At 50.6% G+C, this 26,022-nt stretch overlaps 2 protein-coding genes across 4 annotated transcripts in view; one reads left to right on the top strand and one right to left on the bottom strand.

The window, feature by feature from the left end:
* Nucleotides 1-237: 237 nt before the first annotated feature.
* On the bottom strand, nt 238-6,639 carry Pnma2 (PNMA family member 2). 2 transcript variants are annotated; one of them, XM_090353626.1, is made up of 3 exons: nt 6,530-6,639; nt 3,778-3,902; nt 238-3,062 (listed from the first exon to the last, which is right to left on the bottom strand). In XM_090353626.1, exon 3 carries the CDS (start codon nt 2,968-2,970, stop codon nt 1,876-1,878), a length of 1,095 nt encoding a protein of 364 aa, XP_090209752.1. In that variant the 5' UTR covers nt 2,971-3,062; nt 3,778-3,902; nt 6,530-6,639; the 3' UTR covers nt 238-1,875. The 2 variants fall into 2 exon arrangements, with proteins under 2 accessions (XP_090209752.1, XP_090209753.1); XM_090353627.1 differs by having other exon boundaries at nt 3,778-3,905.
* A 307-nt stretch (nt 6,640-6,946) lies between these two features.
* Dpysl2 (dihydropyrimidinase like 2) overlaps nt 6,947-26,022 on the top strand; it is an 81,132-nt gene continuing 62,056 nt past the window's right edge. Inside the window, exon 1 of one of the 2 annotated variants that reach the window (XM_090353628.1) lies at nt 6,947-7,368. In XM_090353628.1, coding sequence (XP_090209754.1) covers nt 7,015-7,368 — 354 coding nt within the window. In that variant the 5' untranslated portion in view covers nt 6,947-7,014. Of the gene's footprint in view, nt 7,369-25,468; nt 25,555-26,022 lie in introns of those variants that run through there. The other variant, XM_090353630.1, reaches the window with a different exon arrangement.

Here is a 26,022-nt window from a genome sequence, read left to right on the forward strand (position 1 = left end):
CGAATTTGTCCCACCTTTCTTATTTCTGTACAACTTCAAGTATAATAATGACAGCATGCCTTAGTTAATCTGAAAATCAGCATCACAAAAGTTGCAAGAAGCTCAAGGTAGGAAGGGTTGGCTAAATTCCACACATCACTTGAAGCACTTAAAAGCATGGTAACATTTGATCCTAAGAGAACCTAGTTTCTGAGGTGGAAATGGGTGTTTAAAGAAATGAAGCGAGTTGTATGTAGACAGTATGTGCAAATTTTGCACCAGAGGCTGGTTACCAAATGCATCAGGTATTTGCCTACTAGGTAACCAACCATCACTTGTGATATCCTCTTGCTCTGGCCTGGTGTACACAGGCCAGTTTAAACACTCAGGATGCTCTACAGCTCTGCAGGTCAGTACACAAGTACAGCAAGTTTGTCTAGGATCCTACGTCAGCCTCAAATGGGTCAGTCTGCACATACAAGCTAACTGTGGGTGAATGCCAACATGTTGAAATTTGTCATCAACACACCTGGTCTACTTGGTAGTTATTTATTATACAGGAGATGGAAAGGTCAAAATACATTTTGAAGATGAGAGAATGGAAAAGTCTCTGCAGAACTCGGGGAAGACAATCTGAAAGCCAAGATGGTGGAACATGCATTAGGCTGGGCCAGAGTTCTGGGCTTTGGGCTAGGCATTACCACTTCTTTGCACTTCCATGTCTGAATTTCTGTGTCTGTTTAAGAAGCATATAGTGAAATCTCCTGTAGCGCTGCATCGAGGGGATGTGTGTGAATGTCCTGTATAATACAAGGAAACTGCGAAGTGCACTCCTCTTCTCTTCATGCTTGGCTGCCACTAAAAGCCTTTATTTGGAACAGGCCCAGCCTAAATGGAACACACACATGCCCGTTCCGAGGCAGCATCTTCTGTAGTCTGCCTTTTCCTTGAATCTTGTGCATCTCCAGGAAACAGGGACTGAATGAGTCACGTGTGTCTTCAGGGCCCAACGCAGCACATGGTTCTAGAACCATCTACAGGGCATCTAGTGGAAAGGTGTACCCACTTCCCATTCCAAAGAGAGAACCCTAAAGGTAGACATGGCTGGCCCTGCCCTCCCACTGGGGTGTGAACTGTCTCCACATCCGGGCATTCAGCTTATGTCTGTCCAGGCCAGCTGGAAACTCTGAGAGAACACAGCTTGTCCTGCTGTAAGCTGCTTAACTGGAGTTGGGGGGCGGCCGGGGGGTCCAGAGCTCCTTCCACATCCCTTCCGGCTCAGGACTCATAAGATCTCCATTTGAGAAGGGATCCCCCACCCCCTCACAAGCTAAGTCATGTGATGAATTTTCCCCCTCTGTAAAGTCAAGTCTTCCTCTGTGGTCTGGGTAAACTTGTTGAGTTGGGGTAATTAAAAGAAACCGGAGGTACAGTTGTTTCACACTTCTTTGGCCTCTCTACCTCATATCTGAAATTTAATCTTTTATTTGTTAACAATCCATGAGGGTCTGAGAAACTGCTGTTCTTTTTCCTTTCTCCCGGAACTGGGGATTGAATGAATGGAGGGAGGGTCACTTGATGCACACTCCTGGTGTTTCTGTTTGTATTTTGTTTTGGGGAGAGGATCTTGCTGACTTTACTTCGATTTACAGTCCTCCTGATTCTGCCTCTCAAGGAGTTGGAATTACAGGCGTGTAGCCTGTACTGGCTCTCGAGTCTCAGAGGCTGAAGCAGGAGGACTGTGAGTCAGAGTCCAGCCTGAGCTACAGGGTGAGACCTGGTTTCACCCCTGTTTAAAAGAAAAAGACTTGGTTCTACCGCCTTGATTCCAGTCCTATGCACTGGTCAAGTCCCGTCCCAGGCTCCGGCCTGGGGCCCCGCCCTGAGGGCTGCTCCTCAGTGCTCCACCTTGTTCTCCCAGCGGCCACGCCCATCCCTCTCCTCCCGCTCCTGAGCATTCTCATTTTCAAAGGTGGCCTCTTCCTCCTCCTCTTCCCGGATCACCTTCACCAACTGCAGGAAGCTGGGAGGGGGGCCCTGTTCCTGCAGCTCCCTGAGCCGGCACCAGAGAGCCCCGCTAAGGCTGGCCCCAGCCATCACCTGCTCCAGGCGGACCTGGTCCACGATGCTCTTGGAGATGGCCCGCTTCTCCACGGCTCTCCGCAGCAGCGTCTCCAGCCGGAGCACGTAGGCCGAGACCTTCTCCCCTTCCTCCTGATAGGTCTTCAGGTACCTCACCTGCGAGGTCCTGCGGCTCTCCAGGCTCCCGAACACCTGTTTGAAGGCCTCGAGACACTCTTCCACGCTGATGGCGGCGTTGTCCGCCTGCAGGATGTGCATGAGGTCCAGGGCCGGGCCGCGCAGGCTCTCCATCAGCCACCTCTTCTTCTCCGCCTCTGCCATGGGCCACTCTTTGACTATCTCAGTCGCCTGCTCAAGCCACACCTCGAACGGCTCTTCCTCGGGGGCTGGCACCGGGCTGCCCGAGAACACTCGCAGCTTGCGGTAGCGCATGGGGAGCAGCGGCTGAGGGGCGTGGGCCATGGCCTGCCCCACCAAGTGGGCCAGCAGCTCGGGCGATATGCACGGCACTGTGGCCGGAGACATCCCCTCCTGTCCGAGGGCTCGGAGCATTCCCGACACCGTCTGGCCCTCCTTCTCCAGAAAGAGGCTCAGCCTTTGGAGAAATTCATTGTCCTGGCCAGGGGTCTTGAAGATCACCCTCCAGACGCCCCCCTTCCCCTGCACCTCGCTGGGGATCACGGAGACATCCGTGAGCTCCAGGAGCTCCACCAATACCGCATTGGCATTCTCCTGCTTCCGGAAGATCTTGCCCAGCAGTCTGTACCTGCCCAGCGACTTGAAGGCCTCTTGCAGGATGCCCTGGACCTCGGTCTCCTCGCAGTCCACTGGTATGCCCGTCACCATCAGTGCCTTCTGATCCTCCACATTCATGATGCGGCACCAGCCTTCCAGCAGTGCCACGGCCATGGTTCCACGCTCACTGCCACTCTCCACGGATCACGGCGTCAGCAGCTCCCCTGTACCCCTGGCCACCCAGGCTGGTCCAATGTATGGAATGGCTGATAATAAGTTAGTAATTAAAGTAGCTCCGCACAATGGTATTTGACCTCAGGGTAATAGGTATCCTACAAATGCTGTAGCTATTGTTATGAATAAAAGGCAGTGTGGAGCGGGGTCTTCTGCCCTCACAACCCTGTCCCTGTTTCTCTACCAACAGTGCAAACAGCTCTGGACCACTAGCCTGTACTTGCCCAATTCCAGGAACCCAGTTCAGGGCCACCTAGACCTTGCCCACGGCAGGGGCAGCACCAAGACCAGAGCTCAGCAGTCCCCTTGTTCTGTGGCTGGCTCCTACCAGCCATGGGCCGCAGACTCAGGACCTACAGCAGCTGTATCTGCACTGTCCCCCGGTCCAGCTCGTCACTCCTCACTCCTTATAGCTGGGCATAAAAGTCTCCAATTTGGTGCCCAGGACTCCTGGATTGAAGTCACACAGCAGCTGTGTCTCCTGATAAAACACGCTCACTTTTACCACAAAGCCTTCCCCTTCCCACAGGCTCCTCAGCCTGTGGAGAAAGCAGGGTGGATGGGGCCATGCTTGAATGCATCTCCACGCTTACTCCATTCTGACAAACTGGACTTGTTTGCTTACCATGACCCCTTCCTTCTAAAGACTCCACTGCCATCTATTTCCTGTACCACAGGCTCCTCAGACACTTGACTACTGTCTGACATCCCACTGTGGGAAAGAAATCAGAAGATGGAGCTAAATACCTCTTGATGTGTTCCAGAATGCTCTGAGAGCCAGGGAGCTTCTCTGTTCAGCCTCTAGCTCAGGAAGAGGTCACCAGCCTCCACACAGATGTGTATGGTCTTAACTCCAGCTACACCAAGCAGTCCTGCTGTGTATAAATAAGAAAACATGACTGTATGCCCAACTATCACTCAGTGTTGAAAGTGTACTTACTCAAAAGCATGTCTAAGCTGGGCACCTGTAGTTCATGCCTGTAACCCTAGCTACTCAGGAGGCTGCGATCTGAGGATGGACACCTGGAGCCAGCTCTGGTAGGAAAATCCATGATACTCTTATCGCCAGTGAACTACTCAGAAAAAGCCAGAAGCGGCCTGTGGCTCAAGTGGAAAAATGCTAACCTTGAGCACAAAGAAGCTCAGGGCGAGAACCTAGGCCCACAGTTGACTGGCAAAAACAAAAATATAAGGCAGCCGGGAGCTGGCTCACATCTGTAATCCTAGCTACTCAGGAGGTTGAGTTCTGAGGATCACAGTTCAAAGCCAGGCTGTGCAAGAAAGTTCGTGAGACTCTTATCTACAATGATCCACCAGAAAACCAGAAGTGGCACTGACGCTCCAAGTGGTAGAGTGCCAATCTTGAAGGAAATGCTCAGGGACAGCGCCCAGGCCCCACAACCAATATGGAATACAAAGAAAGAAAAGAAAATCCTAGGGTTTGATAAGTTAAATTTGGTGTTTTGGATTCATTCCCTTTTGGTTTTGCTTAGTGAGGTTGTGCAAACCAACAATGGCGTGCTTCTGAATTGGTGAAGAATGCAAGGTACTAACACTGCCCTTTCTTCCTGGCATCTGAAGGAGCAGGGGTCACTGGAGGAGGAAAACGTCAGGAAGCAGAACTACTGAGGGACTCCTGGTTGTAGAGCGCCTGGGGGACTGGCTCAGTGACTCGGAACTGCCCAGGTGACTTCCTCATCCCGCAGCATCAGAGTGCAGAGACACAAGCTCGCATGGCTAAGACTAGCACCAGGCTAGGTCATTCTACGGGACCAATGTAGAATGCATGTCGTGCTGGGGACTGACGTGTTATGTTTCAGTGTGATCATCCCTGCCAGTGACCTCTCCTCCTCTTTGGAACATCTCCACCAGTGTGAAAGAGCCTAATGCCCAGATGCCACCCTGTGGCCACCACAATAGTCGCTCCCGCTGTGGGCGCAGCTCCAAAGTCTTCCTGGGAGTCACTGATGGCCACAGTCCCCTGTGAAAGCGAGTAGAGGAAAGTGCTGTCTAACTCCCATACCTGCAGACTTCTCTAGAAGGCCAAGGACCTTCTAAAAGTATGGAGGTGATTTTCCTCTCCCTCAGGGTACTTAGGAGAAACCTCAAATGTAGAGAGATCGAATGTCCAGGAAGAGCTGGGTGCACAGATTGCTCTGCTGCAGTGAGGCTGGCACTCCCCAAAGACAGTCTTACCTGCAACACCACTTTTGTTTTTTTTAGTCACCTTTGATGATGTACCACCGGGGCCAGCCTGGAAATATCTGGGCATGGAGAAATGGGAGGACTTTGTACTTTTGCACATACAGGGTATTCTGGCTTTGAAGCTAAAGCCCCCGCTGGGTGGGTCAACTTTGGACACAGGGCCCCCTCTCTCTAAACCTGTATCGCTTCCCCGAAGACGTTTGGCTCTGTGTCTAGGCGATGCTGTGATGCATGCAGAAGCACTTTATTCACAGAAAACACAGCGGGGTTAGGTCCCCAAAGCCCTATCCATGTTCTCTCCCCAGCACAGGGGTCTTCTCCTCGCCCACCCCTTACCTGCCGCGGGGCTCGTCTTCTCACCGGGCCTGGGATGTGGTCGGGATGTAGCTATTGGTTACCCTGGGGGAATCAGGCTGGTGCAGCCTGGGCGCAGCCCACACCCACCCCGACTCACTGAGCATGCCCAGTAAGCAGCCCGAAGATGGACACCATGTCTGCAAGGTTTCTGCCACTGTGGGAAGACAGGCGGGGCCGAAAGCGATCAGAAGAAGCAGGGGTTGGAAAAGGCCCCAGAGACTGGAAAAGCAGAGGTTTTAGTCCCACCGGGATGGCTAGACGATCCCTGCAAACACCCCAAATCTTCATACAATTCAGGACCCCCCACCCCCGTCCCCCAGCAACCCGACCTACCTTCCCACCTCACCCGCCCAGGACTGCTCGCTCCCTCCGCGCCCCCCGGGCGAACACCTGCCCGCGGCTGGCGACCCGGCGGCTCTGCTGACGCAGTGCGCAAAGCGGGCGGGGGGACTGGGCCGGGCGGGGTGGGCTTCCGCCTGGCGATCCCAGTGCGCGCGCGTGTGCGTGTGCGTGGGGAGAAAGATACCAGGCCGCGGCCGTTCCCGGGGCCGTGGCGCAGCGGCGGTGCGTGGAGTCCACGCCATGGGGAGGGTCTGCTCACTCGGGGTCGTCGGGGGCGCAGGGGCTCCCCTTGCTCCCCGCGCCCCCGCCATGCTGTGCGCCCCACCCCCACCCCAGCCAGAGCCTCGTCGGCGCCCCCTCCCCCGCCCTCCGCGGTGTCCCTCCCCTCCCTTCTCCGGGGGTCGCGGGGCCTGGGGCTCGACCCCCCCTCCACCCCTCTGCCACCACGGGCTGAAGGAGCCGGCGCCCGGGCCACCCCTGCAATGCGGCGGGCGGGAGAGGCGCCGGGGCGTCGGAGGTGGAGGAGGAGGAGAGGGACGCAGAGTCAGGGGCTGTGCCCCGGAGTCCTCGCACCCCGCGGCGGCCCCAGACTCACCCCGGCACCGCGGTCCGTCCGCAGACCCGCGGCGCGCATCCCTGGGCAGGTGGTCCAGCGGCTTCACTTCCGGAGCGCGGGCTCCGGGCGGGCGCGCGGCGCTCGGCTCCTGCCCCTCCCTCCCCGCCTCTCCCCCCCCCCCCCGCCTCCCCCCTCCTCCCCGCCCCTCCCGCCGCGCCCCGCCCCGCCGCGCCCCGCCCCGCGCTGCCGGGAACCGCCGTCCTCCGCTCCCGCTGCCGCAGCGGCCGTGAGCCGGGGACCCAACTTTGCCGCTCGCCGGAGCTCGCGCGGCGGCGGCGGCGGCGCGGGGGGCGTGGGCAGGGCGGGCGGGCGCGGGTCAGGGGGAGGGACCGGGCGGGTCGCCGGCTCGTCGGCTCGCCTTCCTCTCGGCACACCTTGCGCCAGGCGGCGAGCGGCGAGGGGCAGGGGCGCGCCGCAGGCGGACGGACGGACGAACGAGAGGACCCTCCCGAGCCCCCCGCGCCATGGCCGAGCGCAAGCCGTCCGGGAAGGCGGCGGAGGACGAGGAGGTCCCGGCCTTTTTTAAGAACCTGGGCTCGGGCAGTCCCAAGCCCCGGCAGAAATTCTGCGGCATGTTCTGCCCGGTGGAAGGCTCTTCGGAGAACAAGACCATCGACTTCGACTCGCTGTCGGTGGGCCGGGGCTCGGGGCAGGTGGTGGCCCAGCAGCGAGATGTCGCCCACCTGGGCCCCGACCCGCAGACGCCGTTCTCCCGGCAGGGCCGGCGCGCCGGCGGGGAGCCATCTGTTGAATCGGGCCGGAAGGTGGAGATCCGGCGGGCCTCGGGCAAGGAAGCCCTGCAGAACGTCTACGACCAGGTGGGTTCGGGGCGCGGGGGAGGAGCGCGGGGCCGGGCGCGGGGCCGCCCCTCCCGGGTCCCCTTCGTGCGCCCCGCCTCGCGCGCGCCCCCCCGCATCTGCACGCGCGCCCCGCCCTGCGCCCCGCATCCGCGCGGGGTGCGGCGCGGCGGCGGTGGGCGGCGGGGCGCCCACAAAGGCGGCCCCCGGCGCGGGCAGGGGCGGGCAGGGCCGGCGGAGCCCGCGCCGCCGGCGTCGCGGGGCGGGTCGGGGGCGCACGGCGGCTCCATTCTTCTTCCCTCGCCGCTGTGCCCGGCTGCCCCACCCTTTTTTTTTTTCTTTTTTTCGCCGGAAGGCGGGAGGTCTCCCGGGGGTCGGGAGGGGCCGGGGCTCCGACGGCCGTGGTGGTCCGCTCTGGTCCCTCCGCGGGCGGGCGCCCCGATCCTGAGCGCCCAGGTCAGGACCACGGCCAGCGCCTCCCGGGCGCGCCTTCCAACCTCCCTGCCCTACCCTGGGGCTCGGTCACTGCCTGCCTCCGGGGAGGGGGCCGGGGAGTCACCCTGGGAAGCCCGGGATCCTAAATGACCCATGTGGAGAACCAAGTTCCACGAAGCACCTCAGCAAGGGCGTCCCCAAGCGCCCCCCCTCCGCCCTGTGGGGGTGCCATGGGGAAATGGGGCCTGAGTGGATTACGTTCCAAGTGGAAGAAAGAAAAGAAAGGGGGAAAGCGGCTCCCATCTGAAGCCTAGACTCCCTACACTGTGGCAATGGGAGACAAAGGAAGCCAGTTTGATTAACCTTGATTTGGAAGCTGCTTAGCCCCTGCTCCTGTGAAGTAGGCCCGTTTCCACACACACACACACTTGGTTCTTTATCCAGGCGACCTTTACACCTGTGCAATATTTTCCCACAGCTTTAATTTCTCAACTGATCATTTGCAGTGCAAAAACAAATTGTGATGCCTTTTTTTTTTTGCTGTTTCTCTTCCATGCCATCGGTGAAGATGAAAAATTAACCAATGAATGATTATTTATTGAGTGAGTGCCTGGTGAAAGGATGGATGGAAGCTTTCTTTCAGAGGGCTTCTGGAGAAGTTGGGTGGGGTGCACACATTCACGGGAACAACCACCAGCTTCTCTGGCACACTGGGGTGTGGGCTTACAGGCACCATGGGAGGGTAAGAGCTGGTGACCTAACTGTTCCCTGATAGGACATAGAGGTTTGAAGCTTTGGACTTACCTTGGAACAATCTTAGGAGCTCGAGACAGTTGGCTGTCATTTTCTAAAGGTGAGGTGACAACTCAAGTAACTGATCTCCATTCCTCACCCATCTTCTGATTTATTCACATATTCTGGGTGTCCCCGAGACACCCAGAAGCTTCTAAGTACAACCAGCTTTATGTTGCAAGTGATCAATCAGACAGTTTGCAAGTCTCAGCTCTCAGTGGGTGGGGAAGACTTATCTCTGTGGAGACACCCTATGTCACAGGGTCATGGCCATGTTTCTTTATGGTTGTGTGAACAATCTCATGCAAGACATACTGGTATGCTGGTAATTCTGTGTCCCAGAGGGAATAGAAAAATCACCTCAAAAATAAAGAAATTGTGGGCTTAGTGGTAAAGTGCTTGCCTAGCATGAATGAAGCCTTGGATTCAACTCCCCAGTACCACATATCCAGAAAAAGCTGGAAGTGGCACTGTGACTGAAATGGTAGAGCGCTAGCCTTGAGCAGAAGCAGCTCAGGGACAGGGCCCAGGCCCTGAGTTCAAGCCTCAGGACTGGTACACATGACAAAATGAACAAAGAAATGGTTTAGAAATGGTAGATCGTAGCCAGCATTGGTGGCTCATGTCTGTAATCTTAGCTACTTAGGATCTCAGGAGGCTGAGATCTGATGATGGTGATTCGAAGCCAGCCCAGGCAAGAAAGTCCATGAGACTCATCAAACCACCAAAACCCTGAAGTGGAGCTGTAACTCAAAAGTGGTTGAGTGCTAGCTTTGAGCAAAAAAGCTCAGGAATATTACCTAGGCCCTGAGTTCAAGCCCCGTGACCAAAACAAAAAAAAAATGCAAACGCACACAGAAAAGCAGATCAGTTGACAGGGTTTGATAGTGGCCACCTATAGAGATGGTAGAGGAAGCCGGGTGCAGTGGCTCACGCCTGTGATCCGAGCTACTGAGGCTAAGATCTGAGGATCAAGGTTCAAAGCCAGCCTGGGCAATATAAAGCCCTGAGAGACTCTTATCGCCAGTTAATCACTAGTGGAGCTTTTGGCTCAAGGGTAGGGCGGTAGCCTTGAGCTGAAGAGCTCAGGAGGCTGGGGTTTGAGGATTAGGGATCAGAGGTAGCTCAGGTAGAAAAGCTCTGGAGACTATTTCCAGTTAACCAGCAAAAAATACGGAAGTGCAGGTGTGGTTCAAGTGATAGCGCGTCAGCTTTGAACAAAAGCCAAGTGAAAAAGTCCTGAGTTCAGGTCTGAGTGCTGATGCCTGTGCATATGCACATGCATGCACACATACACGTGCACATGCACACACACGTACACACAAACCAAACAACAACAATAAAGAACGTGAGTATAAAAGACGTGGTTCCGCTGGGTTGAATGACACAGGCACTTTCCTGTTCCTATGGAAGCTTGTGTTTGATCATCAGGACCACTTGTTATCTTCTACATTGAATAGGAAGTCTGGATTGTAGACCCAGAGAACATGGAGCGAGCAAAGGGTTTGATGGGAACCCAAGGCAGCTGTAGTCTTTGCACCCTCCTGCACCCCCCACATCGCTTCAGTTACCTGGGTTTTAATAACAGAGGGATTCTGGCTTGGTCTCTCAGTCCAGCACTGGGTCATAATGGATGTTTCTGAGAGATTTTGTCATTCAGGTCTAGAATAAAAAGTATTAGGTGTGCATGCGTGCACATGCATGTGTACATACATGTACATGTGTGTGCACATGTGGGTATGGGTGGATGTCTGTTACATGCATAATAAGGATGATTTCTGAGGACCCCATTGGGCCCACCATCTTGGCTGGATTGATTGTCATCTAGTGAGCAGGGTCGCTGCCAACTTCTCAGTGTCTCTCCCTGCGGCCCTGGCGTGGAGTGAGGTGGGCTGAGTGGATCTGCTGTCCCTTCCCAAGGCTTGGAAAGGGGCCCAATAGGCAACATTAGCCTTAGCTCATGGTTAGGTGAGAGACACTGAATGAGTACCGTTGGGGAGAGCAACTGAAGTGAGCTGCACAGTGTAGCGGGTGAACCCCCAATAGCGATGGGATAAGAAACCACACCCATCAGTCAGGTTTAGGTGAAAGGAGCCAGTAGAGGGGTATGAAGGAGAAAGACTTTATCTATTCATCATAATCTATCAGTTACCATCTAATCCATTGTCTATAATCTGTCAGTAATTTATAAATTATCTGTCTACCTGTCCACTTATCTCTCTTATCTCAGCAGTGAGGTTGCACTGGTTACCGTCTTAGAAGAACTGAGTGGCTGTGGGAGTAGAGAGCAGAGGGCAGTTTGGTTGGTGTGTGTGTGTGTGTGTGTGTGTGTGTGTGTAAGTCCTTGAATCACTGTAGCAGAATGCCCAAGGTAGATGACTCTGAAGTGAAGAGAGGTTTGCTTTGGCTCACGGATCTGGCTCAGGTTGTCCAGGATGGGTTGGTTCCTTAGGTTTGGTCAACACTGGAGACGCAGCTGAGCGCATCCTGATCCAGGAAGGAGAGGTATGGCTGCTATGGTGAGGGGGTCATGGGGGTGGGGGGAGATTCACCACATCTGTCTTGAGCACCCAAAATGCCCTAGGGACCTTCTGTGAGGCTCCACTTCTTAAAGGTCCACAGCACCTCCTGCACTGCCACTCAGGGGACCACACCTTAGTGATATGAAAGGTGATGTGAGGACATTCCTCGTCCAGACCACCATGGTTCCACCAGCAGCACCTGAGGCCTGGGCCCCCGCCCTCCCTCCTAGGAGTTCTCTGCATTCCACTGCAGACATGGTGTCCAGAACAGCAGCACATCCAGGGAGCCTGTGTCACCATCCAGGGAGCTTGTCCTTCCCCGGGCTTCCAGTCCCCTCCTGGCTGGAACTCACCTGTGCAGGCTGGCGTGGCAGGTGCTCGTCCTCCTCTTGTTTTGGGCAGGTGCCCAGTGAGTAGCCTGAGTCGAGCTCTCCTGAACAGGGCAGCACCCTGCACTGATTTCACTGTGTCCCCACACCACGTTGGGATGCCAGTGCCCTGGGCAGCAGAGAGCCTGCACTGATTTCACTGTGTCCCCACACCACGTTGGGATGCCAGTGCCCTGGGCAGCAGAGAGGAAGGTGGACCCAATGGGAGGGCTCCTGCTCGAGGCTGAGTCCCACTGGTGTGACCTCTTCTGCCATGTTTTGTTGCAGACAAAAGGCTCTCAAACATGTGACACTTCAATATGGAGACTCCTCAGCCTCCCGAAGCACGAATCGGATTTCCCTGTTACAAATGACTCAGACTCAGGCATTCTGTTACACACTCACCAAGTCTGTGCAGTGCATTCCAGCTCAGCATTTCCTTCCACGGGCTGTGCCCCTTCCCCCCAGCCCCATCCTCAGTTCTGCTGCCCCTGCACAGTTCCCCCCACCACAGGGCGCCCACACCTCTCTCCCTGCAGACCCTCCCGGGTCCCTTTGTTGGCCCTTTGCATTTCCATCTCCCATGCCCACTGCCTTCCCTGTCATCGCAGCTGCAGGGAAGTCCTCGTGAATGAAGGGAATCCTCCATGCACAAACCTGTGAATGGGTAGATGTCTACTTAGCTGGGCGTGTGGGTTTGGCCAGGAGCCAACAACAACGGCAGTAATCTGATACTTGGCAGGCTTCACTGGGTCAAAAGGAGAGGGATGAGTGTGAGTAAACTCCTGAAACCCCCACCTGAGGGCCTAGGGAAGGTATCAGAGGGCCAGGGCGCTGGGTGGGAATCCTAATTACTACTTGTCTTGATTCCTTGATGTACTGTTGATCAATTATTACTATCTACATTAATTATTAATTACTATTGTCATTCCTTGGCGTATATGGACACTGGTGGTAAGATAATACATGGCACAATTGCCACTGCAACCATTCCAAGCTGGGTGTTCAGATCAGCAAACTGCTAATGCCCGTGCTGTAGGAGATCGATTTACAGAACTTTTTCATCTTGTAAAGTTGTGACTCCTGACAGCCATTCCCCACCGCCCCCTCTCCCAGTCCCCTGCTCTCAGTCCTCTGTCTGTCTTGGGGGTTTGGTATTTTTGTCTCTTGTGACTGACTTACTGGTTTATTTGACTCAGCAGGCTGAACCCTAGGTTTACCCACATGGTACTGTGTGTGGGAACTTCTTCCTTTTTTCTTGGCTGAATGATATTCCTATAATGAATTACAGCATGACGTGTTACTGATGACTTGAAAACATTATTGTTCCATTCACAGGTTAACAGTTAACTAATGGTGGAAACAGCTAGGGAGGATAATGGGTTAAATAAATGCAGCAGTGGTACTCATTAGATTCTGTAGTGAAATGAACTATGTAGCGCATATGTGGGGATGGGAGGAAAAAACTTGGAGAGAGTGAGGGAAGGGTTGACATTGTCCAGAACAAAATGCACTCCTCACTTGACTTCTGTAACTGTAACCCCTCCGTACATCACTTTTACAATAAATAAGAAATAGGAAGGGTCATTTGGGATGGTGGAGGGAAACTCTCCCATCTGTTTGATTCTTCCCCCTCAAGCAGAAAATTGTCACCAACAGCCTCCAACCCTGACTTTGTATATATGTGTGAGCTGGTCCTTGGGCTTGAACTTCAGGCATAGGCGCTGTCCTTCTGAAGAGCTCTACTTCTTGAGCCACGGCTCCACATATTTTTTTTTTTTTGCCAGTCCTAGGGCTTGAACTCAGGGCCTGGGCACTCTCCTTGGGCTTTCTCAAGGCTATTGCTCTACCACTTGAGCCACAGCACCACTTCCAGCTTTTCTATGTTTGTGGTACTGAGGAATTGAACCCAGGTCTTTGAGCATGCTTGGTAAGTACTCTACCACTAGGCCAAAGTCCTGGCCCCAGTTTTGTTTTGTTTTGTGTTTGGTTAATTGGAGATAAAGTCTCTTGGATTTTCCTACTCAGGCTGGCTTCAAACTTCCATCCCCAGATCTTAGCTCCTGTGTAGCTAGGATAACAGGCTTGAGCCACCTTCCCCAGTGGCCTTGACTTTTGAACACTGTATCCTTTACAAACTCATGACTTCACACCATGGAAATCCTAGGCCTTTTTTTTTTTTTTTTGTGGGTCATGGGGCTTGAACTTGGTCTTGGGCTGTCCCTGAGCTCTTTAGCTAAAGGCTACCTCCCTAAGCCTGAGCCTGGGCATTGCCCCTGAGCTCTTCATCTTAAGGCTACCACTTACCCTTGAGCCATGCCCCACTTCCTGTTTTCTAGAGGTTAATTGGAGATAAGAGTCTCAGGTTCTTTGGTGCCCAGGCTGGCTTTGAACTTCGATCCTCAGATCTCAGCCTCCTGAGTAGCTAGGAACAAAGGCTTGAGCTACCGCACCCGGCATCTAGGGTTATTTTTCAGTAACAGTTTTTGTTATTGTTGTTGCCAGTCTTGGGGCTTGAACTCAGGGCCTGGGCACTGCCCTTGGGCTTTCCTAAGGCTAGCATTCTGCCACTTGAGCCACAGCACCACTTCTGGCTTTTTTTGTATAGATGTGGTACCCAGGAATTCAACCCAGGTCTTCGTGTGTGCTAGACAAGTACTCTACCTACTGCTAGGCCACACTCCTGGTCCTTTTTCTTTCTTTTTAACAGAACTTGGATTTGAATTCAAGGCCTTACATTAGCAAGGGAAGGGCCTTTTCACTTTGGTTTGTATTTTAGATAGGGTCTGTGCTTTTTCCCGGGCTGCCTGAAAGCACAATCCTCCTATCTTTAGCCACCCGAGTAGCCCAGAGAGCAGGTATGAATCACCATGCAGAGCCTCAGACTGACTGGGGATAGGACAAGGTCTTTGGATACACGTGTCCCTCTCTACTTCTTGACAAAGGAGGGGACATCAGAGCTGATCGCTTATTCCTTGGATGGCAGTGGTTGAAGGAGGCCTGTGGCTTCACTCCATCATTGCAGAAGTAGAGAAAGTAATGCTTGAGTAAGGACTTCCTCGGGCCTCAGGTAATAGCTAGATTAGGCTGGGGCCTGCTTTCTCAGTGCCTCTGAAGCCTTATCTCTGACACCCTCGTGACTTGAGTAGCATCCCTGAACTCCAGAATCTTTCCACTCTGCTTTAGATAGGCTTTTGATTTCCTCTGGTGGTGCTGGGGATAGAACCCAGGGCCTGTGTCCGGTAGGCAAGCATGGCACTGCTGAGCTCCTCAGCTCTGTGCTCTGGAGCGTGCAGGATATAGCGGGTTAGGCCTTTGAGGCCAGTGAGACTTAGGGGTGTCTACAAATCTAAATCCTAAGCCCTTGCTTTCTAGTAAGTTCCCATCCCACACCCTGTTCCACGGCCTCTTTCATCTGCCAGCGCTGGGCAGTGAGCTTCCTGGGACAGTGTGGTTCTGTGGGCAGGCATGGGTAGGCCTTGCTAAGGGCTTTCTATGAACTGCGTGATTGCTCCTGGGGTGATGACTAAATGGGTGCCACTGCTTTCCTTGTTGTTGTTGTTTTTTTTTTAGAGAAGTGCACCTGAAATGTAAGAGGCAGGATTTGAACCTGGGTCGTGTGACCCTAGAGCTTATTTTGTTTACATTACTAAGATTTGAATTTAGAGCCTTTCACTTCCTAGGTTGGTGTTCTGCTACCTGAACAATGCCCCCGCCCCCCAGTTCCTTTTGCTTTTGTTATTTTTCAGATAGGATCTGAAAACCTTTGTCTGGATGCCCTGGACTGCAATATTCCAATTTACATTTCCAGTCATGTGCCACCATGCTTGGTTTTCCTTCCTTTTCTCTCTTTTTTTTTTTTTTTTTTTTTGTCACTTGTGCTTGAACTTGGTCTGGGTGCTATTACTGAGCTCCACTTCCAGTTTTCTAGTGGTTAATTGGAGATAAGGGTCTCATAACTTTCCTGCCCAGGCTAACCTTGAACCATGATCCTCAGATCTCATCCTGCTCAGTAGCTAGAATTACTGGTGTGAGACACCCATGCCCACTGAGAGTTTCTTGAACATTTATCCAACCTGTCTTCCAACTGTGATCTTCCTGATTCTTGCCTCCTCCCAAGTAGTTAGGATTACAAGCGTGAGTCACTGTGCCTAGCTGGAGAGAGGTTTAATCATTGGGATGTTCTGAGTTACTTTTTGTATGCATAATGTATTCATTTTTTCATATATTTTTTTATTGTAATTAATAGAAGGGTTATATGATATTTGCCAGATAGATGGTGCATTAATTCCCATACATTGATACCCTTCCACATGTCTTAGTCCCCATTTCCTTCCCCCCCTACCCCTCATCTTGTTTTCCCCTGTTCCCTATCCAATTTCAGATAACCAAATACAAATATAATGTATTCATTTTTATCTCTAGAGGATTACTGTAAAAAAAAGTCCTGGTTGCCTATAAAGTCTATAAAATGGGCTGTTGATAGTCATTGTGAATATGTCCTAAATAGCTGAGCCTCTGTCCATCAAAGGCAAGAGAGGTATCCCAGTATCACTGGGATGCAGGCCAACTCTGAACAGTAGAATGACAGGCCTCCCTCAGATTAGAGTGCTGTGCTGACAGTGTGGTTTAGTTTGGTGTAAATGGTTGTCTGAGTCAGTCTGGGCTGTTAGAACAGTTACCACAGGCGGGGTTGAAGGCAGATGCTCATGGCTCACCGCCCTGGAGGCCACAGGTCCCAGAGCATCCTGAGTAGCTAGGATTACAGGCATGAGCCACTGCACCCAGCAAATGCCCCATCCTTTTGATGGCTAAGCAATATTTCCTATATGTGTATGCCACACTTTGTGTTTCCTTTGTTTTTGTTTTTCTTTTACACAACAGAGAAGTCATTTGGCTATTTGACAGACTTGTACAAATTTTTGCTTAAACATATGTTTACCATTTTCTTGGATTCTACCTGGGAATGGAGTCCCAGGGCCATATGGTAATTCTATGCTGGGCTTTTTGAGGAACTGCCAAAACGTTTGTAAAAAGGCTGTATCATTTTATATTCCTCCAAAAAGCTATGAATACGGAGTTCTGCAAATGTACTGGTTTTTTCTCTTTTTGATTGTAATTGTCTGTGTAGGTATAGATTGACAAACTCTTGGTGCTCCTAATTTGCATTCCTAATTAATAATGTGCATGTTTTCCTGTGCTCGCTGACCACTTGTAGATTTTCTTTGAAGATGTGTCTATTTATGCATTGCCTACATTTTAGCTTGGTAATTTTGTTGCTGTTGAATTGGGTGGCTTCTTTATACCTTCATGGCATATAAAGTTTCTTTTTTTTTGTGCCAGTCTTGGGGCTTGAACTCAGGGCCTGGGCATTGTTCTTGAGCTTCTTTTGCTCAAGGCTAGCACTCTACCACTTAATCCATAGCACTATGTGTGACTTTTTCTGCTTTTGTGGTACGGAGGAATCGAACCTAGGGCTTCATGCATGCTAGGCACGCACTAGACTACAGTCCCTTATATGAAGTTTCTGGTAATGTTTTTTTTCCTATCCTGGGAATTACTTTTCACCTTCTGGATAGTGTCCTATAATGCACAAAATAATTTTAAGGAAACCAAATATATCTTTTGTTATTCTCTCTTTCTCTGTCTGTCTGTGTCTCCCTCCCTCCTTCCCTCCCTCCCTCCCTGTCTGTCTGTCTGTCTGAACTCAAGACCTTGCCCTTGTTAAGCAGATGTGCTTCACATTTAGGCTACTTCTACCAGCTCTCCCCCTCCTCCATTTTTAAAAAGCTTTTATGCCAGTACCAGGGCACTCAGGCCTTCATGTTCTTGTTTGGCTTATTGTTCATGGCTGGTGCTGTACCACTTGTGCCATGTCTCCAGTCCAGCTTTTCTTCTGGTTAATTGGAGATAGATGGAATTTCAAAGGCTTTCTGCCCACGCTGGCTTTCAACCATTAGCTTCTGAGTAGCTAGGATTACAGGTGTAAGCCATGCGTGTCTGGCTTCCTCCAGTCCTTTTGATGTTTTTCTTTTTTTCTTTTTTTGTTTTGTGCTAGTCCTGGGGCTTGAACTCAGGGCCTGGGCATGGTCCCAGAGCTTTTGTGCTCATAGCTTTTCATGGTTAATGGGAGATGAGTCTCATGGACTTCCCTGCCTAGGCTGGTTTCAAATCACAGTCCTCAGATCTCAGTTTCCAGAGTAGAAATACTACCATGTGCCACCAGTGCCCAGGGTGTTGGTTATTTTTAATAGGATCTTGCTTTGTACCTAGGCTTGCCTGGACTGCGATCTCCCTATTTGTACTTCTGCGTGTTGCTGGGGTGACAGGACTAAGCCACTGTACCAGCCATTGGTTGAGGTAGAGTCTCTCAAACTGTGATCCCCTTATCTTAATCGCCTAGGTAGCTGGGATTACAGGCGTGAGCCACTGGCGCCTGGCTCTGGCTGTTCTTAAAACTACTAAATCAATTGCAATTCAACAAGGGAGTTCTAGGACTTAATTTCTTAGAGCCATATTCATAAAAATAATCCTTGGAGAGCTTTGAAATTCACTTAGAATAGTATTTGCAGTAGCTTAGTATCCTCAAGTGTTTTGCACACCAAATAATCCTGATCCTTTTGCCTTACAGTTGCTTGTGCAAAGAAAATTTCTTTATTGTATGTGCATATATGAATACATATATACGCATATACAGGCATTTAAAAAATAGAAATAGACAGTACAAGTGAAAATTTGTGTTGAGCGTGGGAGGGATGATGGGGGATGGTGGGAGGGATGATGGGGGATGGTGGGGGGATGATGGGGGATGGTAGGAACCAACAGTGGAATTTAAAAATACATCTGGAAACCAAGTGCTGATGGCTCACATCTATAATCCTAGCTGCTCAGGGGGCTGAGATCTGAGGTTTATGGTTCAAAGACAGCCTGGGCAAGAAAGTCTATTATACTCTTACCTCCAAATAGCTCCGAGAAAGCCAGGAGTGATGCTGTGCTTCAGTGTGGTAAAGTGCTAAGCTTTGAGCAAAAAATGCTCAGGGATAGTGTCCAGACCCTGAGTTCAAGCCCAAGGACTGACACCAAAAAGAGAAAGAGATTGCGAGAGACAGAGACAGAGCGAGACAGAGACAGAGAAGCACAGAGAGAAACCAAAACATTTGGGAAGGGAATTGAATTCCAGTTAAACTTTATTTTTTTCCTGTTGTGGTAAAGCATACGTAACATAAAATTCACTGTCTTACTGATTTTAGGTGTGTACTTTAGGGTATTATGATGTTGTATACCCATCAGGATTTTTTTCAGTTTGCACAACCAAAGCTTTGTGCCCATTAAACGGTAACTTGGTTCGCCCCCCGCCCCCCCCCCCCGAATCCTTGCGTACTTATAGAGTACATGTGGTTCTGATAGCAGTGGAGTGTGAAGCAAGCTCGCCAGGCAGGCACTCCATGACTGGAGCCACGCGGCCAGATCTTCTTACTTGGACTGTTTTTTCAAGATGGGTCTCACACTCCTACCCCTACCCCCAGGCCAGCGTCAAACCATGGTCCTCTACTTCTGCCTCCTGCCTAGCTGGTGTTACAAGTGTGTACCACCACACCCAGCTTGTTGGTTGTGCCTAGAGAATCTATTCGTGGTTAATAGGCCAGGGCAAGTTTGGTATTTTGCGATAGGAGCAATGTTGGTGTTTTATTAGACATGTCTGTGGGGTAGTCCTGTTTGTGTCTCGGTCCATCCTGGATAAGGGGGAGGGGCATGTCTCTTGTTACTGTTCTGTGAAATTGTTTGTGACTAATAAGAGAGCAGTGGGGGAGGAGAAGGAGAGAGTGGGGGAGGAGAAGGAGAAGGAGGAGGAGAAGAGAGGAAAAGAGGATCCAGCTTTACAGAATATGTGGAGACAGAAAAAGAGAATCCAGATATGAGAAAGAGGGGAGAGAGAAGAAAAGAAACAGGAAGAGCAGAGCAGAGATAGAAGAGAAGGGTAGAGACCAGAAGAGAAGGGACAGGAAGAGACAAGAAGGGAAGGGAAGGGAAGGGAAGAGAGGAGAAAAGATAAGAACAGAAGAGAAAAGAAGGGAAGGGAAGAGAGAAGAGATGAACAAAGAGCAGAGCAGAGCAGGGCATCTGGCTCTTCCTGTTCCTGACATCAGTTGGCAACAGCAGTCAAATTTGGTCAGGGTTGCGCTGCCTTTACAAAGCTGGGCCTGGGTGACCAGAGGAGTTGAAGTTTTCCTGCTGCTTAGGAGTTTGGAAAGTCTTTTCCATGAACAGATGTATTTGGCCACACAGAAACTTTGCATTGTGTTTCAGTCATGCACCAGAAAGGCAGCAGCAAGGCTGGGTGAATGCAGCCAAGGCCTGAGATGACTCCACGTGCCGGCCCAGGTTTTACAGAGCAGTTGGCACTGTTGTAGTCTGTGATCTTCAGGACGACTGGAACTTATTTGTCTTTAAAAATCTCTAGTCTTATTTTTTTTCCTTTTCCCAGTCCTGGGGCCTGAGCTTAGTGCCTGCATGCTGTCCCTGAGCTTTTATGCACTCTACCACTTGATCCACAGTCCACTTCCAGATTTTTGGCGATTCATTAGAGATGAGATTCTCATAGATTTTCCTGCCTGGGCTGGCGTTGAACTGTGATTCTCAGGTCTTAGCGTCCTAGTAGCTAGGATTACAGGTGTGACCCACTGGCACCTAGCTTTGTAGTCTTACCTTTAATGAATGTTTCAACCATGTTCAGGGTTATTGCCTATCCCTAAGCCAACGGAGCCAAAATCCATCCATTGAAGTGTTAGGAAAATTTCAGTCATAGTCTTTTTTTCACCAATGAACTAAATTTCTTAAAGTGAATATGATTATGCCTAAGCTGGCTGGAAGAAACTGAGTAAACAGATCTCATCTACAAGTTCCCTTGATCAGTCTGCTTCGGTGGCAGAATTAACAGCAGAACCCCCAAGGGCTTACCGGCCTTCCTGACCAGGACATTGTCCATATCTTAGCTGTTGTGGATTAATAAAGTACACTGGCAAAAGATACCTCTGTACTATTTCTATGGGATGTGTCTTCTTAAATATAATTTTGTTATTATGATTAAGGCATTATACAGAGGGGTTCCATTTTATGTCAGGTAATGAGTATAATTTTTTGGACAATTATCACTCCTTCCTTTGCTTTCTGTGGGATATTTCTGTAATGACATTTCTTACAATCACCTTTAACTGGCCCATGGCATTTTGTTCATATCTGAATTGGGTGTATACTCGGAAATAGCAATGGAGCATTTAGGAATGAGCTCTGCCTGGAATTATCCCAGTTAGAAACATTTGGAACAACCTGGAGCTATTCTGCGAATCTCTCAGGTCCAGAAGACCGCGGGACTGTTTGTAGAATGCAATATTTAACCTGTGATTAGTTGATTCCCTTTCCTTCCTTTGGCCAGGTAAGGCAATGTGCATCTGAGGAAAATTCAGACCAATGTTTTGTTTCTTAAACCACTGGGTAATACACTATGCAAAAGATTGGCAATCGTTGTTCTTAGACTCGACAGTGGCTTTGTACACATCCTGGTATTTCTTGTGGCTGTGCTTCCTGTTTGAGGCGGGCAGTGAGAGTATGTAAAATGCTCAGCTGGGGTTGGGGTGAGGGAGTCTCAGCTGGGAGTACTGTACGATGAGCAGGAGCTGGGCACATGTATAAAGAATTAGGTGTGTGAAACAGAGCCCTGTGTGCTGAGGATGGAGCCAAAGTGTGACAGCATTGCTCTGAGGTTCTGCAAAGGTCCTTTTAATTCAGCAAATGACGAATGGCCATTCCTTCATCCTTGCAGTGGTCTGGACTGTGTGTGTGTGTGTGTGTGTGTGTGTGTGTGTCCCATGGTTGATGGATCTTGGAACCTTGGAAGGCAAGCCTAGTAGGACGTGATTAGGTCACTCGATGTGTCCTTGGGAGGGGTTAAGGAAATTCTACCATTCCAGTTAATTCCTCAGAGAATAAGTTGTGGCTAAAGATCAGGGCTGCCTGTGGGCCTTGCTCTGGTTTCCTGTCTCATACTTCACTTCTGTGACACCTTCTTCATAAAGCCTTCAATCAGAGGTTGAACAAAACTTGGACTCTCAGCTTCGGAAACTATGATCTACAGTGTCTCAACTCAGGTGCTTTGTTTTAGCAACCGAGAGTGGACACGCTTTCATATAAGGTACATGACTCCCCCATGCACGATGGGAGAACTCACATTTCTTTCAGGTGCAGGTGAACATTCCCTAGATACCCTGCATATCAGATCACAAAATAAGACTTTAGGAAGTTTAGGGCTGGGGAGCTGGGAGTTTGGTCTAGTGGTTGAGTGCTTTCATAGCATGCACTAAGACCCGGGTTTGATTCCTCAGTACCACATACATAGAAAAAGCTGGAAGTGGTGCTGTGGCTCAAGTGGCAGACCACTGGCCTTGAGAAAGCTCAAGGACAGTGCCCAGGCCCTGAGAAAAGAGGAGTGACATAGTCTAAAAAGAATTGCATTCATACCCAGGCACTGGTGGCTCGTACCTGTCGTCCTGGCTCTTCAGGATGCTGGAATCTGAGGATTGTGGTTTGAAGCCAACCTGGGCAGGAAAATCCACGAGACTCTCATCTCCAATAAACAACACAGAAAAAGCTGGAAGTAGTGCTGTGGTTCAAGTGGTAGAGTGTTAGCCTTGAGCAGAAGAAGCTCAGGGACAGTGCCTAGGCCCTGAGTTCAAGCCCCAGGATTGGCAAAAAAAAAGTTCAGAATCATTCTAAGATCATTTACTAACCACAGTGGAATGAAATTAGAAGTTAGGAATAGTAATGAAACAGGAAAATTTACAACTCTGTGGAAACCAAACCACAGTGTTGAACAACCTTTGGGTCAAGGAAGAAGTCAAAAGGGAATTTGGGAAGTCTTTTAAGGCAAACAAAAATACCAATACAATTGCAAGGGTTGTGGCAAAAGCTACCATAAGTGGAACTTGACAGTAACAAATGCCAATATTTACAAAGAAGAGAGATCTCCAATAATAATGATAATGCCAATTTGCACCTCATGAAACAAATAATCCAAAGGTTGCAGAAGGAAGGAAACACTGACGATTAGAGTAAAAATAAACCCAACTGAACAATAACAACAAATAGAAAAATCAACAAAACTTGGTTATTTTTGGAAAGATGAAATTACAATCCTAAGCTGGGCACAGTTGCTCACGCCTATAACCCTAGCTGCTCAGGAGGCTGAGATCTGAGGATTACCGTTCAAAGGCAGCCTGGGCAATAAAAAAAGTCAGTTATACTTTTTCCAGATATTTTTTATTGTAATTAATAGAAGGGTTACATTATATTCCCCAGATAGAAGGTGCATTACTTCACATACATTGAGACCCTTTCTCATGTCTTGGTCCCTATTTCCCTCTCCCCACTCCCAAGTCAGTTATACTCTTATCTCCAGAAGTGGCACTATGGTTAAAGGAGTAGGGCGGTAGCCTTGAGCTGAAGAGCCCAGGGACAGTGCCCAGGCGTGGAGTTCAAGTCCCACAACTGACAAAAAATTGCAATCCGTTAGCTAGATTAAAAAAAGAGAAAAGACTCAAGTAAAGTCAGAAATGGACATTAACAATGGATATATCAAGCTTAAAAATGAACCCTACAGAGAAGTATATATAGGCTGGTGAGCTGATCAAGCACTTACCTAGCAAACATAAGGCCCTGAGTTCAAATCCCAGTTCCTTAAAAACAACACATAGTTGCTCACACTTGAATTCTAGCTACTCAGGAGACTGAGATGTGAAGATCATGGTTCAGAGATAGCCAGGGCAGGAAAGTCCTTATGAGACTCTTACTTCCAATTAACCACTCATAAACCAGAAATAGAGCTGTAGCTCAATGTGGTAGGCCTGAAAGGCAGCGTCCAGTCCTAGTTCAAGCCCCATGATGGACCCAAAGAATAAAAGGAAGGAAAGAACTGAGCAGCAGTGGCTCACATTTGTAATCCTAGCTATTTAGGAGGCTGAGAGGTAGAGACTCAGAGTTTGAAGCCAGCTTGGGCAGAACATTCAATGAGTCTCCATCTCCAAAATAAACAGTAAAACCAAGCCTACAGTTGTGGTTCCAGCTCTAGTCCAGCAAGGAAGCCGAGTGAAAATGAGACTCCAAGTTCAATCCTCAGGACCAAAAATGGGATGCAGGGGTGGAGGCAAGATGGCATCAATCTGCACGGGTCCACTTACATGACATTCTGGACGTCAGCGAAAACATCAGTGTTCACCAGGGGATTGTGGGTTGTTGTGTGGAAGTGAGGATCAGAGGGGCAGAAGAGGATTTCAGGGCAGTGAGAGTGAAATACACAGGATGATGATGCTGTCAGAAGAGGAAGGATGCTATCACTGAAACAAATAGTCCCCAAGATGGCTGGCCGATGGCTGAAGCCCAGGGAGTGACTCATGTCATGGAACAGGTCTGGGTAGGTGTTGTGATCAGCAGGCTGTTGGGGTGGTTGCTCTTGGTTGTGTGGTGACTCGAGCTTCTGATGGTTGCCCATCAGGTCCCGGTGGCATCTGAGGCCCATCATCCAGTCGGCTAGATGGAGCCAGAGCTCCCCGGACTCAGGCATCCACCAGATGTGGCCATCACATCTCACTAACATGGAGCCAGAAACTTAGCTCTGCTCTGGGTGGGCTCTGGAGGAAGAACACGTGGATTTGGGGAGCTGTGGGCAGCCTCTGCCCACTGCTTGGCAGCACAAGGTGAAAGACTTTCTGTTGCTCTGCCTTGACTAAATCTGAGCAAGACGGCAAGGCCCAGCAGGGTGGGGCTTTGTAGCTCCATGGTCTAGAAAGGGACAGGGGATGCAGACAGATGGCCTGGGAAGGAGTCAGACTTGTCTGGGTTTGAATGCCAAGTATGGTAATCTCCAGGCGTTCAATCTTACTTTCAAGGCAGGCTCTCTACCACTCGAGCTCCACTCCCCAGCCCCGTGACCGACCTGACTGGACTTCTTCTAGCCTTGGTCTCTTCATTTGTAAAGTAGAAACCATTTTTCTTGCAGATCATTTCCAAGAACATTTTTGGTGAACAGTAGCTGTTTCATACATGATTTCTTCTCCTTACTTAAGGATCTTCAAAGTCGCAAACAGAAGGAACACACCACACTAAGTTGGGGGAGGTCTGCGATTGGCTAGAGAATGTCTTGTCTCCAGGGCACCCGAAGGTAGGTGGGTAGACACATGCTGTTCCTGAATGCAGACAGGCCAACTGTCAGTGTATGCATAGTGGCTCTGGAACTCAGCCTCACCGTGAGGGAGATAGGGCGACAGCCCTGAGATCTTTTGCTCAAGGTTTGTACTCTCCCACTTGAGCTACAGCTCCACTTCTTGCTTTTTCAGTGATTAACTGGAGATAGAGTCTTACGGACTTTGCTTCCCGGGCTGGCTGTGAATTGCCACCCTCAGATCTCAGCCTCCTGAATAGACAGGATTATAGGCTTGAGCCACCAGCACCTGGCTGTATTTTATTATTGTTTTAAATTTCTCTTTGCTTTTATTTTGCTTCTGGCTGTGCTGGGGATCAAGGTAGGACCTTGATCAAGGCAGACGTTGTGGCAGTGCCAGGAGATGTGTTCAGTGCTACGCTTACATCACAGTGGGTGCTTTATGTGTGTGAGCAATATTTTAGCAGACAGGACTGTTACTGGTAGCAGACAAGTCAAATAGTGGCACTTACTTCTGTGCTGTTCCCACTGGGTAAAGAGTTGCCATTGCTGTACGTTGGGGAGGAAGTTCTGGGTACCAAGAAGTGAAGCTGAGCCTTGGGAAGACTGGGGCAAATGCCCTCTCCCAGCCCAGCCCATTCACCCAAGACCAGGAGCGGGGCCCTCGTGCACATCCCTCATTGGTCAGCAGAGGGCGCGCCTGAACCAGGGCCAACCAGAGCAAGCAGCTGCTCCTGAGAGGCTGGGAAAATCTGTGGTCATCCAGGATGGACTCAAGTGTTGGAGAGCTGGGGTCCTCTGCCAGGCGTCGGTGCTAACTGGAGACCAGAGGAGACATCCCAGGCCCGCCAGCCTCGGTGGAGCACAGGCTTTGGGACAGGTGAGCCTCTTGTCTTCCCATCCTGGGAACAAGTGCAGGATCCTTTCTCAGCCCTGATGGAGTGGTCTGTAGGCTGCCTGGCTCATGAGAAGGCAGTGCCTGGCTTAGAGGATGGCACTGCCAACCCTCTCTGGTCACCACCCAGTCTGTGCCCTTCAGGGTCACACTCAGGAGAACACTACCAGTCCTATTCGGATCGCCGCATGAAGTGTTCAGTCAGTGCCCTTTGTTTTTGGCAAAGAAGGGTTCTGGCCCCGTCTCCACCACTGCATTCATCTCCGCTCTGCTCTGGAGGCTGCAGCAGCCTGGGGACTTGCGGCTTTTTCGTCCTGGACACATCTGAGCTCATCTTCCTGTCAGCACTTTCTGTGTTGCAGTTTCCCCCTGTCTCGGAGAGCAGGACACTTCCACAGAACTCCAGAACGAGACAGAGTAGAACCGGTGACTCTAGGGGAAAAGGGGAAACAG

The sequence above is a fragment of the Megascapheus bottae genome, chromosome 20 (genome assembly GCF_031878675.1).
Source record: "Megascapheus bottae isolate mThoBot1 chromosome 20, mThoBot2.hap1, whole genome shotgun sequence".
Classification (NCBI taxonomy): Eukaryota; Metazoa; Chordata; class Mammalia; order Rodentia; family Geomyidae; genus Megascapheus; species Megascapheus bottae.